At 39.8% G+C, this 16,609-nt stretch overlaps 2 protein-coding genes across 2 annotated transcripts; both read left to right on the top strand.

Annotated features, from left to right (window-relative positions):
- Positions 1-716: 716 nt before the first annotated feature.
- Positions 717-4,708, top strand: LOC136783704 (uncharacterized). Its single transcript, XM_066743959.1, has 5 exons — positions 717-912; positions 1,279-1,542; positions 1,591-1,805; positions 2,348-3,246; positions 3,298-4,708. Exons 1-5 carry the CDS (start codon positions 717-719, stop codon positions 4,706-4,708), a joined length of 2,985 nt encoding a protein of 994 aa, XP_066600056.1.
- Positions 4,709-4,959: 251 nt separating this feature from the next.
- Positions 4,960-12,570, top strand: LOC136783703 (BUD13 homolog). The gene is made up of 4 exons (XM_066743958.1): positions 4,960-4,981; positions 5,077-5,771; positions 11,902-12,227; positions 12,408-12,570. The coding sequence occupies exons 1-4, from the start codon at positions 4,960-4,962 to the stop codon at positions 12,568-12,570; spliced, it is 1,206 nt and encodes a 401-aa protein (XP_066600055.1).
- Positions 12,571-16,609: the final 4,039 nt, after the last annotated feature.

Raw genomic sequence — 16,609 nt, 5'->3', positions numbered from 1 at the left:
ATGCCTTGATAAATGAAAATAGGTCACTTAATGACATAAACAAATTTTATTATCTAAAATCTTCATTGCGTGATTCAGCTGTACAAATCATTCAGTCGTTGGAAATGTCAGCTGAAAATTATATAATAGCTTGCGATTTATTAAAATCTCGGTTTGAAAATAAAAGACTGTTAATACACCATCATATTCAAGCCTTGTTTAGTCTAGCAACCATAGTTAAGGAGTCCGCTACACAGTTGAGACAATTACTAGATGACATAAACAAAAACTTACGTGCCCTCAACACATTAGGTCAACCGACAGAACATTGGGATAGTCTCATTATCTATGTTATTACCACGAAATTAGATGGGACTACACGAAGAAAATGGGAGTCCAGCATAACGTCTCAAGAAGCTCCAAAACTGAAGAATTTAATAGAGTTGCTAACGCAGTAATGCTTTGTATTGGAAACTATTCAATCAACAAACATGATAAATACAAATGTTAATTCCACAGGCTCAAAATGAACAGAGCGATCAGTCACAGCTGTAGGTACCAATAATACGTCGAAAAATTGTCCCAATTGTCAAGGTAATCATGTTATCCATAATTGTGATAATTTTAAAACGTTAACTTCCCAAGAAAAATGTAGTCTTGGAAAAAAACTCAAATTATGCTATAATTGTTTGCGTCCAAATCATGTAACCGAAAAATACACGTCGAGTAATTGTCGAATGTGCAACAAAAAGCACAATACATTGTTGTACATTAAGAAATTCACTCCGAGAATTGAAGCGAATAGTGCAGTTAACGAATCTGCAAACATAGTAAATAATACGGAAAATCAAATAATAATGTCAAATTGTCACATGGAAAATCGTACTCAAGTTGTTTTAGGCACTGCGTTAGTTCAAATTTTCGATAGAAATGGTAAATCATATTTGTGTAAGGCTCTATTGGATTCAGGACGCAATCAATTTAATGACAGAAGGCTTATGTTAGAAATTAGGTTTAGCTAGACGAAAGGAAAATATAACAATATCAAGAATTTCGCAAAATCAATCGAGTATAAGCAAGTCTGTATCAGCTACTATATAATCCCGTGTAAATGAATTTTCTGTAAAATTACGTTCTTGATCATTGAGAAAATTACCGAACAATTACCGTCACACAAGGCGAAGTTACATTTATTAATAATACCAGAAGGAATGAATCTCGCTGACCCCTCCTTTTACGTTCCGGGAAATATAGACTTATTATTAGGCGCCGGTAAATTCTATAATTTATTGTGCGTAGGTCAACACGTTGCATCGCCCAAATCGCCCATTTTGCAGAAAATTAAACTTGGGTGGATAATTGCGGGGGCATTGAGTACAAGGGATGATCAGTGTAACCGACGTAAAAACACCATAGTGGCGTGTACAGTCAGTAATGAAATGATCCATAACCAATTAGAGAAATTTTGGCAAATAGAACAGGTTCCAGAGGTGAGAAGGTTATCAAGCGACGAACAAGAATGTGAATTAGACTTTGTAAATAGCTATAGACGAGATCCAACAGGTTCATTTATTGTAAAATTTTCTTTTCGTAACAATGTATGTGATATAGGAGATTCGAAAGAAACAGCGTTGAGAAGACTTCAATCTACACAAAGACGTTTTGAAAAACTGCCAGAGTTAAAGGGTTCATACGAGGAGTTTCTGAAGGAATATTTAACCATGGGACATATGACAAGGATAATCAATTCTGCAAGGAGCCTAAATAAACCCACGTATTACTTATCACACCATGCGGTAGTAAAACAAGATAGTACATCAACGAAAGTGCGAGTTGTCTTCGATGCCTCATGCAAATCCACATCAGGCAAATCATTAGACGACATTTTATGAATTGGTCCAACAATCCAGCAAGATCTACTGTCTATAATTTTAAGATTTCCGCAACATCAATATGTCATAGCTGCTGACATACAAAAAAATGTATAGACAAGTGAAATTGGCAGAGGAACATCAGGATTTGCAACGAATTCTCTGGAAGGATGAGGTGACGGGAAATGTGGGCGAGTACAAACTGAACACCGTGACCTATGGCACGGCTATAGCTTCATTCCTAGCTACAAGGTGTCTTCATCAATAGGCCCACGACTGGAAAGAAAGAGAACCATTGATCACTAAACTCATATTAAATGATTTCTATGTTGACGATTTGCTGACTGGTAGTAATGACTTATAAACAACTAAGTACATTATGTCAAAAATCACCGAAATATTGTCATAAGCACAATTTCCACTCCATAAATGGTCATCGAATTTGTCTTGTGTAGTAAACACCGATAATGTTTCAGGAAAATCGGAAAAACCACTAGGAGAACAAGTCAAGGCACTTGGCCTTTACTGGAATAACAGAAGCGACACGTTCAGCTACAAATCCATTTCTTCTAATACAAGTAATAGAATCACCAAACGAACTACCCATGCTGGCTCAGATGTTTGATCCGCTGGGGTTAATGGGACCGGTTTGCATTAATGCAAAAATCATCTTACAGAACTTATGGCGATTGAGAATAAGATGGGATGAATCATTGCCAAATCAATTTTATACGGACTGGATAGAATATGCAACTCAATTGGAACACATCAACGGAATCAATGTGGATCGAAAGGTGGTATGTTCAAATGCTCAACTAATTGATTTACATGGATTCTGTGATGCTTCGGAATCAGCGTATGGAGTTTGTGTGTACATGAGATCTGTGGGAGAAGATGGGAATATTCATTCCAGACTACTTAGTGCAAGGTCAAGAGTAGCTCCCTTGAAAACCATAAGCCTACCAAGGCTAGAACTTTGTGGGACCGTGTTACTTGCTCAGTCAATGCAGCGGGTCGAGTTGGATTTAACATGCCTAATTAAAGAAAGATATCTTTGGACGGATTCGGAAATAATGTTGGCATGGATTAATAGCGAACCAACCAGGTGGAAGACATTTGTGTCAAACAGAACTGCTGAAATACAGGAGATTACAAGGAATGCAGTATGGGCTCATGTAAATTCAAAGGATAACCCAGCAGATATCATATCCAGAGGAATGTCTCCGAAGGATCATCAGAAATCAACATTGTGGTGGCGTGGTCCGGCGTGGCTACAACAATCCAAGGTTCCGGTGAATGAGGCTACAATAATAAGGGATTTCCAGAATATCCCTGCACCTGAGAAACGGAAAACTGTAAATAACGTCTGTGTTAACATACAACAAGACTTCGATTTGTTGAAACGATATTCTTCATAATCTAAACTGAAACGAATAACTGCATATAGTTTAAGATCCAAGACAGGTGAAAGGGGAAGTACGTTGTCCACCGATGAACTGGAACGTGCAATGAACACAATTTTGAAACTTAGTCAACAAGAAGACTTTCCCTCAGACATACAAGCACTAACAACAGGAGGAAATATATCGAGACATAGTAAATTATGTAGCCTTCATTCGTTTTTTGACACACAGGGGCTAATTCGTTTCGGAAGACGACTGAGGTATTCGCAACTACCATACACAACAAGGCATCCTATAGTGTTGGCATCCAGAAGTCCTTTAACTACTCTCATTATTCGTCAAGAACACATGAGAAACCTGCATGCAGGTCCGCAAATGCTGGAAGCTGCGATAAATGAGCGATATTGGATTCTCTCCGGTAGATCGACAATCAAAAGAATTCTACGTATTTGCATAGTCTGCTTCAAGGCGCGACCCAAGTTTTTTCAACAAATTATGGGGGACCTGTCGTCCGTTCGAGTTGAGCAATGTAGACTCTTCCTCAAGGTTGGAGTAGACTATGGAGGTCCATTCAACATCAAAATATCCAAAAATAAAACTTCAAAATCATATCTATGTTTGTTCGTGTATTTATCAACACGTGCATTGCATTTGGAACTGACCACAGAATTGAACACGGTAGCGTTTTTGAATGCACTCAAACGATTTATGAATAGAAGAGGCAAATGTCACACAATTTACTCAGATAATGGTACCAACTTCCTAGGAGCCAAAAATGAGTTAGCAGCCATGGCGACATTTTTACAAACAGAATCTAACATACTCAAAATTAAATCCAATTGTGCAGATGAGTCGATAAATTGGAAGTTCATACCACCCAACTCACCACACATGGGTGGGATTTGGGAAGCCGGGATCAAATCTGCAAAAATTCATTTAAGGAAAATTCTGGGAGAAGCTCTGCTGTCCTTTGAAGAATTTTACACAGTACTTACAGAAATTGAAGCCGATTTGAATTCGCGGCCTATTTCCTCTCTGTCCAACGATCCAACAGATCTAACAGCTCTTACACCTGGATATTTTCTGATAGGCGAACCTTTAACTGCACTACAATTCGAAGATTTGATAGAAACACCTTCCAACCGACTTACCCGTTACCAATTATTAACCAAATTGAAACAGACCTTTTGGAACAGGTGGAGTGCTGAATACCTGACACAGTTACAACCCAGACACAAGTGGAAGGAAGTAAATAATAAGCTCAATGACAATTTGAAACCAGGAACATTGGTGATAATTAAGGAAGATAAACGTCCCCCTATGAATTGGAAAATGGGAAGAATTACTGAAACATTTCCGGGAAAGGACAACCAAATTCGCGTCGTGGAAATTAAGACAGCCAATGGAGTCATAAGAAGAAATATAACGAAGATAGCTATAGTGCCATCAGATTAATTTTATAACAATTGCCTTATACATGTGGGAAGTAGTGTTTCAATTTTATTATGATAGTTAATAAGTTTCGACAAGACATCTGTTTGTGACTAATCGATAGACTATATGCAACACATTTGAAAGACATTGGATTTGTTGACTAAGAAATTCACTGTAGCAAATCACAGATTTGCAAGGCCGGCGGGATGTTAGAGTTTTAAATTTTCCGCGTATAAACAACCTCCGACATCTACAAGTAGAACACTCTAAGGATGAATTTTAATTTTAAGCAGAGTAATGTAAGACAGTTGTAACTAAGACTTCAATTAAAGTAGACATGAGAAGCGAAAGGTAGTTGTCAAGTGTATCAATTAAACAATTCCTGAAAGTCGACTATTCAATTATACACCCACCTTGGTGGTTATCTGGGGAGCGAGATGGTAGCGCTACTGATATCGAAGAAGCAGCTCATTCGGCCTTGGATCACTTCAAGAAACTAACCATTGAAGCACGGCATCGTCGTAGACAACAAAATGAGGAGGTTTTCCAGCGACTTGAAAACCAACGCAGAACAGGCCAACCTCTACTTGAACTGCCGAGATTTAAGGCTCACAATAGGCATCAAGATATACCAATTTCTGCACAAGACGAGGCACGTAGGATGCAGCATGCCTTACCTAGACCTAGTCCCAGAAGAGACCCCCAATCATCAGGAGAGAGCATCCTATCCCAGACTGGTCCAAATCGACAATCGCTAAGACACCGACCTCGACCTGAACCCATAAACCATCGAAGGAGGCGTTATAGAAGGGACTTTGACGAGAATGAATCTGATCAAGATCGATATGATTCCGATCTTAGACCTAGACATCGACGGAGGAGGTCGTACAGGTCATATAGCTCTTCTACTGATGATTCATCCGAACCTGACGACTATTCCACCGATAGAAACACACGTCAACCCCTTCGTCACAGGATACAGGACTCCTCATCTGAACGTCATCCTACCAGAAAAGGAACTAAGGCAGTAGACACCTTGCAAAAGTGGCGAATCTCTTTCGACAATGAAAGAAAAGAATGTGCAGTATCTTTTCTGGAACGCCTGGAAGACTGAATAGAAGGATCTGGTTTACATAAACGGGAAATACTAACAGCAATACCAGTAGTTCTTACTGGCTCCGCTAAAAAATGGTATAGATTGCATGGACGAGATTGCCAATCATGGTCGGAATTTGAGAGGGAGTTGAAACGAAGATTCTCAACGAAGGAATATAAAACTCGAGTAAAAGAATAGGCACGCAGTCGCTTTCAGGGAGATCAGGAAGCTATCACCGAGTATATCGAGAATATGGAGACCATCTTTTCCTATCTGGACCCTCCTTTATCCACCAGGAAAAGACTAGATCAAGAGACACGGTAGTGTCTCGACGGCAAGTACATAAAAGTAGGTATAGACGTATCTATACCGCCGTCGAGGCACTACTGTATCTTATGAAGCAAGTTTGGCCGTCTCAATTTTTAAATCGATTTTTCTCCGTGAATGATACACTGTTATGATTCAAGTAAAGTTTTTCTTAAAATAGTTTTGAACAAGCTTTCATTTGAGCCCATGAACATCAAAATCGGTTCACGCTATCCAGAGATACCATACTCAGTTAGCTATATATATATGTCGAAAATTAAGATTCTTCTCCTTCGTCATCTTCTTCTCCAGCCAGAATGTATGTCTCGGGCTGAAGTTGGCCGCTAAGAGGAAAATGACGTCATTTTTTCTCAGCGTTGCCAACTGGTTAAACTCAACAACAAAACCAGTGTTGTAAACTACCAAATAAAATCGATGTAATCGATATAATTAATGCGGCGACTACTGTTAACTGTCAATTGTAATGTAAGGTTACTCATATTTAATACAGTGAGGTTAATCATTGCTATGTTAGTGAATGTTTTAAATTTTCAAAATGATAAATGAGTTCGAATAATAATGACATAAGGTGTCGACAATTATTAGATAAGTATAACATTATATTTTACAATATTGGATGTTAATATATACTTTGTGGTACTTTGTGAAATTTCTTTTTCAGATAAATTGAGATAGAACATTTCTATTTTCATTGCTGAGGATAGTAGAGCTGACTGGATGAAATAAGATTAATATTTACATATTTTCAACACTGAGCCAAGGAGAAGTATACTTTCAATATTTATGTGTACCGTTGATTATCAGGAGCTTATTAATTAAATTAAATTTTTAAGATATTTGATAAGCATATGCTAAACATCCAGGTATGGAAATCGTTAACAAAAAAATCCATGTTTAACTTTTTCTTTTCTTTAAACTCATATGGATTTCAACTGTCCGATAGGTTATATCATGTATATGAGCAATTTTTCAGGAGATAAAAAAGTTTCTGTTTACTACGATTAGATAAAAATGAATTTTACAATATAATATGTCATATATTGCTTGGTATTTGTGAAATCGCTTTTTCAGATTAAATTGAGACAGAACATTTCCATTGCCGATTTCATTGCTAATGATAGAACTGACCGGATGAAGCAAGATTAATATTTACATATTTTCAACACTGTGCCAAGGAGAAGTATACTTTCAACATTTATGTGCATCGATGATTATCAGGAGTATATTAATTAAAAGAAATTGTTAAGATATTTGATAAACATATGCTAAAATTTCAGGTATGGAAGTCATTAACAAAATTCATGTTTAACTTTTTCTTTTCTTTAAACTCATGTGGATTTCAACTGCACGATAGGTTATATCACATATAAGAATAATTTTCCATGAGACAATAAAAGTTTCTGCCTATTATATATACAAACAATTTTCCAGGAGACAATAAAACTTTCTTATTACTACGATTAAAGAAAAGTAGATGATTATTTTCTAATCGTTATTTAATATTCAATTATACTATATAAAAGTATTAACACCAAATATTTATCTACGCTTCCCTAATCAGAATAGAAAGAAATTATTATTATCTCAAAAAAAATTAATCAAATCTAATTTTTTATAAAAATAACATTAAATTTTATAATATAATATGTGTGCGAAACAATGTCCCAAGAGAGCTCCGAACCTGTGGTCAGAAGGGAAGGTCTTATTCTAGAATAAAATATTCAAAGCCAAGGTAATAGGCAAAATGAGTTTTTTATTTAAATAAATAAAAATATACAAAATTTACAATATATATTTACAAGAACCGCTAGACTAAAATTATCGACTTTCTAGGGAATTTGTTCTCGTCAACTTCTAGGGAATTTCGGTAGACGAAGATTCCCAAGAACCCCAGAAACCAGAATTCCCCAGAAAGGAACGCGGACTTAGAAGCTCCCGGACTGGGCAATTTTCCCTGGGGTATTCCCCAGTAAAATCCCCAGCCACGGGAGGAAGCGAAGTAGGAGAAGTGGTTTTAGGGAAGGGGAAGTCCCCTTACCCCTCAGCCCCCTTCTCCCAGAGCTATAGTGGCTCCGAGCCACCCCAACCCCTAGGGTGAATTCTACCCCTCCCGCTACCCGACTCTTTCGAGAGCCCTGGACTTGAGGGTCGGAACACTGGGTCCGAGGTAGTCCTCGGTGGCAGTGTGGAGGGGAAGGAGAGGGTTTAACTTCTCCCGGGAAGTCCCCGGAGAAATCTCCCTTAGGAGGGAGAATATTGCCCGCAGCGGGGTAGTCCCCTCTTGGTAGGCGGTGGGTGGTTGGGTGATACTTATGTAACGTAGGGGTCAGCCACCTCGCCGAACCAAAGTAGATCGCACGCGTCCGTGTGCAATACCGGTAGTATTGCACATTGCTGACGCCCGGAATTCCTTTCCGGAAATGCGTAAATCCTTAGGCGTCGGCCGTGGATGTGGAGACTTTTTGGTCGTCATGTGTCGAAAAATCATGGCGCTACTGACGACACATGACCTATTAAGCCTCCTACATATATGCGAGTTCCGCGACCCTCGAGTCGAGTCTTATTCTGTGCAAGCTTAGCCGCTGCCGCATCATCCGCGTTCCAAGGTCGTAACTCTAGTGTTCGTTCCACGGGAGCAGAGTACTCCACCGTATTCTAACAAATCTCTTGCCCAGTCGCCGTGTACTGGTAGTTAAGACTAGTATAATTCAATCCGAACAAGTCGTGTAGAAATTGTCGCGAGTGTACATCTTTCAGTCGTGCCTAACACGTACCGTTCTGGAAGACAAGCATAACTACTACGAACTGATCATAATTAATTAAGTGCGAGAAATCCACAACCATCGAAGAGTCTAGTCTCTCCAATAGTTGTGACAATTAGTAAATAATCCTGCGAATGCTGATCCAGCATTATTAGCGTTTACTGTAAGTATAATTGTAATACCTGAAAATACATAGTCTTGTGTCAAACCTGCTGTTCCAACGTATGTTTATACATACTATCATTCACCCCGAATCTTGCCAATTCATTACATTCTTACCGCTCGGAGTGTAATACTATAGTTCATTGTACTGATAGTCGAAAAGCTCAATCGACGTTTCTACTGACCCAGACTGTAGTGTCGAGTCAGCGCGAAACTCGACCGAAAGGCGGCCACCACTACCCAGTACGTAACACTTACCAAAGTAGTCGACCCATAGAGTTCGCCGGTGGAGGCGCTCGTTTAATGGCCTGATGGAGGCGTCAAAAAAATGCCGTGGAGGCGGTGGTGCCGAAAGGCGCAAAAAGGTGCTGCGGTTGCTGATGAAGCGGTCGAGCAAGGCTGAGGTGCGATGGGTCTTTATCAAGGACCCATCTATATAATTCCGCGGCACGAAACTTGCCAGCGAGAGAGCTGCTCGTGGCGCTGGCCACCTAGTGGTCAGGCGCGCAATCTGTGCCGCGGCCGCGACGCGCCAGGGCCTGTAGACGCGCAAGCGCGCCGCGGTGCGAGATAGAGAGAGACAGGTGGAGCGGCTACACGCTGTTGGTCTAGCCGTCCCCTGTGAACGCAATAGAGACAGGGAGATATAGCAAAAATGTGGAATCTACTTCTCAGCCTTTTTGCTCCTCCCGATCTCGAACAATATGTAATATATTTTTTGGTACTTAGTGAGATTTTATTGCAGATTGAATTACAATACGTGTTTATTGTGTCATTGTGCAGGGTTGAGCTGCAATATTTAATAGAAGAAGTCAGAAATTATACCAGTTTACCATAGAAAGAGCCATAATGAAAAGTTAATGTTAAGAGTTAAACCTAAGGAAAAGTTAGAGAAATTAAAAAATTTGGAAGCCAATTTTTAATAGTGAAAAGCTTGCAGGTGATTCTTGGCATAATAAACTCTTTGAAATATATAAGTCAATTAAATAATAAATATAATGATAAGATCATCTAGAAATGAGACCATGAAAAGAAGTCATCATTTTAATATGTTCCATGCAATAGAATATACAGTGAATAATTTTGCGAAACTGAAAGCAGTATATCCACAAAAGAGAGGCTTCCATTGCATTAATTTGTATATCTTCTAGTTTATATTAATGAAAAGAAAATACAAATGGCACTATATAGTTTGCTTGAAAAAGAATCATTATTCATATTGGATATTGGGAGTAACAGTTAGGAAAAAGGTAAAAAAAGGGATCAATTTCTGAGCAAATTCTTGAAAGTGAAGGGCTTGTAGGTGATTTCAGGCATAAAATTTTAGAAATATAAATCAAATAGTTAATAAATATTATAATAAAATCATATAAATGTGTAGAGATGATAATAATACATGATTTCAATCATTTACATGTGATGGGGCATAAAATGAATAAATTTAGGAAACTGAAAGATGTACATCTAAGAAGAGATGAGGCTTCCATTTTATTAATTGATGTATTTCCAAGGTTATATTAATGAATATAAAATATAAATGGCACTAGTATACTGGAGAAAGTGCCATAATTCAAAGTTGATATTGAAAGTAACAGTTAATAAAATGATGGATAAATATAAATTAATTTATAAGAAAATCCTTGAGACTTAAGTGCTTGGCAGGTGATTTTGGATATACAATTTTGAAATTAAAAATCACATAGTTGATGAAAATAATAACAAACTCATGTAGATCTGAAAATTTGACAAGAATTCATGATTTCAATATTTCACATGCAATAGAGCATACAGTGTGTAACTTCAGGAAACTGAAAGCATAATACCTAAAAAACATAGGCTTCCATTGCATTAACTGATATATATTTTACAGTTTATATTAATGAAAAGAATATATAAATGTCACTAGTTTAGCAGGGAAAGAGCCATAATGCTAAGGTGATAGTGAGAGTAACACCTAAGAAAAAGATGGATTTAAAGGTAAATTTAGAATAAATTTTTGAAAGCTAAAGGTTTTAAGGTGATTTTGGATATAAGATGTTGAAAATATAATTCAAACAGTCATTGAATCCTATGTTAAATGCCTCTAAAATTGTAATATTTATTATTTTATTTAATAGATTAATAAATAAATATCTCGAATTGGAGCTTTACATTATGGCACGATGAGAACATTGGAAAATGTTTTGTTAGATTGAATTAGTTAAAACAATTTTTAGTTTTAATTCCTATATTCTAACAAAACGTCCTAAAATCCCATAAAAAACAAGCTTCGCTTGTAAAAAAAGGACGGCAAGTACATAAGTCGTATCTAGCATGATTAAAATATAGTAGTATAAAACATTTTAATTAAAAAAAATAGTAAAATCCAAATGTTAGGCAAGTATAAATTTTTACCACGGCGAAAATTGAAATTTGGAAATAAGTAAATAGTAATACAAAAATTACTTGCCGGGCCCGTAATATTCATGTGTAAGTCACTATCTTGCTATATAAGCGTTGCTTCTCGTAAGTTAAAAATGTGGCTATTTAATACGATTGCATACAAAGGGCCCGGTAAGTAATTTTTGTATTACTATTTACTTTTTTCCAAATTTCAATTTTCGCCATGGTATAAATTTATACTTGCCTAACATTTGGATTTCATTATTTTTTTGAATTAAAATATTTTATATTACTAGATTTTTAATCATGCTAGATACGACTTATGTACTTGCCGTCCTTTTTTTACAAGCGAAGCTTGTGTTCTATGGGATATCATTTACTATAAACTCTTACCAGCTCATACCAGTCATTTACTTAGGAGCGACTTCTCCTCCGTGCGAGGCCTCATTCAGCAGGGACGAGAATTGTAATACCAATGGAACAAGCTTAAGGAGCTACGGACTCCTGGCAATGTAGCGGCGCCATTAACGGTACCTACGGCGGCATATAGCAAACCAACTAAAGCTAATCAAGCTTGTGCCGCAATTGAGGACCTGGGCTCCTCCGATCAATCAGACTCTAGTTCGAAGAAAAAGAAAAAGGAGAAGGTATCAACAACCAAGAACGAGGCTGACGCTAAACCGGAAAAAGCTACCGTTGCCAGCTTTGAGGTGAAACCACCTAATAGTCCCAAAAAGAAAAGCAAACGAAAAGGGAACTCTACACCATCTTCTCCCATCCCACCGACCACCTTGCCTCCAGGACCTCCTCAGTACATTGTATATCCTACTTGACCACCGGGATTGCCCTGACCCTCTGGGTCAACTTGGCCGCCTGGAGTATCTTGGCCACCACCACCGGCTTTGTCTACGAGTCCTCCTATAGAAAATAGACCACAGCCATTACCTAGGGATCAGCGCAATAGAACAAATAGTCCCTGTCATAATTGTAGGCAATTAGGTCATTGGATGTCGGAATGCCCCCAACCTAGACCACCAAGGTTCTCAAGGACGAATTCAGCGCCAAAAAGGCAAGAAACAAGTAATATAACGTCACCTAGTACATTAGCGGGAAACGTAAACACTGGTAGACCTTCGGGGTCAAGCCAACCATAGCACCCAAAGGAAAGACTTTGAATCCAGGTGGCAGCTACCTTCCCCTGCACACAATGGACGTAAGGAGTCCAGGTGACAGCCACCTACCCGCACGTACAATTAGCGTAGACAGAACCCACCTGGACATGGCTACCGATTTTAAAAAATTGATTGTTTTTATGAGAAATCTATTATGGAAGAAAGCGAGGAGATCATCGCACATCGAGAAGGAGAGGATCCAAAAGGTAACGTGAACCTGCTGGACCGACGTTCACAACCAGGTAAGGACTCGGATCATTTGCTGGAGGACCACCCAGAGAAGGAGGTTAACAGCGACCTTAACAAACCCATGATGGCAGTTGAGCCCCTTGAAACCGATTTGGAAACTTTTGTTATTAGATCTAGGATCATTTTACCAGATTTGGCGGGCATGCGGCTCGAACCTCTTGATTTTCGCGGATTTTTGTACATCCGATTATTTGATAAGTTTTTATTGGGATTGATAGATAATGGAGCAGAGCTCAATTATCTAAGTTTGAAGGCTGCGAATAAAATTAGTCTTTCTGAAAGCTTAGCGGTGTCGACTGGCGTGCAGGTGGCAAACGGACGATCTTGCGCGATAGATCGAGATACCGTTTTGCAGTTGACCGTTAATGGAAAGTATGCCAATCTTCAGGTTAGTGTCGTACTGGCCTTAGCGTTTGATTGCATTTTGGGAGTAGATTTTTTAAAATTGTTCGTCTTAGTAGTCGACGTTAATAGGGATATGTGGGGAACTAGAGACGTTCTTCAGTATTCGCTACTACTGCCTGGAGTGAATCATTTACCAGCGGATGGATTAGCCGTGGTAGCTAAAGTGGTATAGGACCCAGAAGTAATCAGACGACCTAGCGTAAGAGTCGAACGGCCGTTTTTATGGCATCAGATTGGTAATGTTCGAGCCAAAGTTTTGTTAGACACAAGTGCGGTGAGAACCTTCAAGGTGAGCGTCTGGTTGACTTAATCCGCCCATCCATAGACGTTACTAAGAGTAGTCTGATGCGACTGGGGAATGGAAGTGTAACTAAAACCGTGGGCGAAGCTTACATCGAATTTGAAATTGATAAGGTGAAGCGAGTGTTAGCGGTTAAAGCGGCGCCTGTATTAGACTATCACTGTATTCTTGGTGGCGATTTTATTAAAGCTTTCAGAATTACAATTAATTTGCGTCGACGATCATGCAAAACATCCGCGGGAACATGGCGAGAGTTTGCACCAGTAGATGACTCTAGTAGTTGGAAGGAGAAACCCTTAGATTGTGCGGCATTAGTGGAACTTTCGACGGATCAGACAACTGCGCTCGAGGGACTGAAGAAACGTTATGCAAAACCTCTTTCGGATGAACCAGAGATTACGAGATTGGTGAAGCACCATATTGATGTACAAGGCCACGCACCTATAAAGCAACGAGCCTGGCGAATTTCTCCAAAGATGTATGAAGTCGCCCATCAAGAAGTGGACAAAATGCTTGCCAGTGGAGTGATTGGATGTTCATCGAGTTCCTGGGCGAGCTGCTCTGTGATAATTCCCAAACCTAACGGGAAATTTCGTTTCTGCATTGATTACCGGGAGGTTAATGCTGTCACCAAGAAGGATGGGTATTCCCTATCCCACATGGAGGCGATACTGGACAAACTCAGGTCAGTCAAGTACATTTCTACACTGGATCTAAGTCAAGCATATTTTCAGATAAAGTTAGAAGATGCCAGCAAGGAAATAACGGCTTTCATCGTTCCCGGGAAAGGCCTTTTCCAATTTCGTCGGATGCCTTTCGGACTAACCAATGCGCCGGCCACGTTCCAGCGGCTCATTGATCGCTTAATAGGACCAGAGTTGGAGCCTGTAGTATTTGCCTACCTCGACGACATAATTTTGGTGACCCCAAGTTTCTCGGAGCATCTGGAATGGCTCGAGAAAGTAGTAAAAATTTTTGAAGGCGCAGGCCTAGAAATCAACTGGGAGAAAAGCCAACTCTGCCGTTCTGAAGTGCGTTTCCTGAGATACCTAGTAAACAAGGAAGGATTCGCACCTGATCCAGAAAAGGTCAAACCTATCGTGGAATATCCCCCCCCCCCCCCTACTAATCTGAAACAACTTCGCCGATTTTTAGGAATGGTGGGATGGTACGCCAAGTTTTTGCCGAGTTCGTCAGAGGAAAAGATCCCTTTAATCCAATTATTACGGAAGCATGTTAAATGGAATTGGGGGCAGGAGCAAGATAAAGCTTTTGTTAAAATGAAGCAATCGTTGTCTTCTGCACCGATTCTAGCAAGACCGGAATTTTCTTTACCTTTTCTCCTACAGATTGACGCGAGCGATTACGCTATAGCAGCAGCTTTAGTTCAAAACATAGACGGTGAGGAACATCCTATAGATTTTATTAATCGGGTTCTTTCAGCAGCTGAAGTCAAATACACCGTTACCGAGAAAGAGTGTCTGGCAGTGGTCTGTGCCATTAGAAAATTGCGACCTTATTTGGAAGGATATCCGTTCACAGTTATAACGGATCACAGCAGCTTGCGATGGCTTAACAACCTCAAGGATCCTACGGGGAGACTAGCGCCATGAGCATTAGCACTCCAAGCTTACGACTACAACGTAATACCCCGAAAGGGTGCCTTGCACCATGTACCAGACGCACTATCCAGAGCTTTTGAAGGTATATTAACGGCACCAGCAGAAGGAGAAGAAGGAGCGGTTCCTGTCGTAGCAGTGACTGTGGGGGCAGACCCCTGGTACTATCGAAGGATTGAAGAAATACACAAATTTCCAGACAAATATCTAACTTGGAAGATTGAGGGCCTGAAATTGTATCATCATTTGCCCAAAAAAACCGTGAGATATTGGGCCAGGAATTGGACGACTGGAAATTAGTATTACCAAGGGCACAGAGAGTCGAAGCGATTAGGTTGGTGCACGAACAGCCCTCATCAGGACATCTAGGCGTTGCAAAAACCAAATATCGTTTGGCTACTCGATTTTATTGGCCGGGAATGCAGCGGGACGTTTGGAAATTTGTGCGTTCGTGTGAAACTTGTCAAAAGACAAAGGTCTCCCAAGCTCCGCCCACTGGGTTAATGATACCCAAAGTAATCGAACACCCGTGGACCGTCGTGTCTGCTGACATTATGGGACCCTTACCCCCAAGCCGATCTCAGCACCGATACATTGTTGTATTCTTAGACCCAAAAAAAAACACTTTCGTGTAAAAAACAACGGCAAGTAATTTGGTCCTTTCTCTCCACAAAAATTAAAATCCCAATAAAATACCGGCAACACAAAGAATTGAAATCACTTAAATTCGACAAGTAATTATTTGATCCCAAACAAAAATAGCGGCAACACAAAGGATTGAAATCACTTATAAATTCGACAAGTAATCAAGCGGTAATATAAAGCACTAGGTCGCATAATTTAGGCAACTAAAAAAATTTAAATAAATAATTAATTATTATATCATTTTTGTATACATACTACTTGCCAGGAGGGGCCAAATAGTGTTATGTATATTTATATCTTCGTTACAGTTTGTAACATTATTCCCGTCAGTGTGAGGGGCCACTCACACTACGGGTTTTCTCATTACCTTCGCCCGTCCTTTTCCATCGGTATCAGGGCGCCAGTTAGTCAGTCGGGTGGCAAACAACCCTATGTTATCAATTGTCTTCCGACTCCATTCTTTATGCATCTAATACGGCCCTGCGGTCAAGCAATTGGACGGTAGCGGTAGCCAGGGTCGCTCAGTATGCTAGGTCGTGGAGAGAGGGGAGGGTTCCTTACGGAAGTCCGAGCCTCGCAGACCTATCTGCTGAGGAGCATACATTTATCGCTCACCACCCACACACAGGTGGTGGTGAGGAGTACGGGAACATGAGGTATCATTGCCAAGCATAGAGTTTGCCAGGAGCGGACCACCACGGAGGCAATGTTCGCGGCCCGTCCGGCCATAGCGCAAGCCTATGGAATTACGGAGGGCACCGGGACACATTCCAACGGGCTAACTACGCCCCTGCACAACCCA

Source organism: Prorops nasuta, unplaced genomic scaffold (assembly GCF_024137725.1).
Source record: "Prorops nasuta isolate Cenicafe-Biocafe unplaced genomic scaffold, Cenicafe_Pnas_1.2 PNAS00035, whole genome shotgun sequence".
Taxonomy (NCBI): domain Eukaryota; kingdom Metazoa; phylum Arthropoda; class Insecta; order Hymenoptera; family Bethylidae; genus Prorops; species Prorops nasuta.
This window is presented reverse-complemented; position numbering and strand designations above follow the sequence as displayed.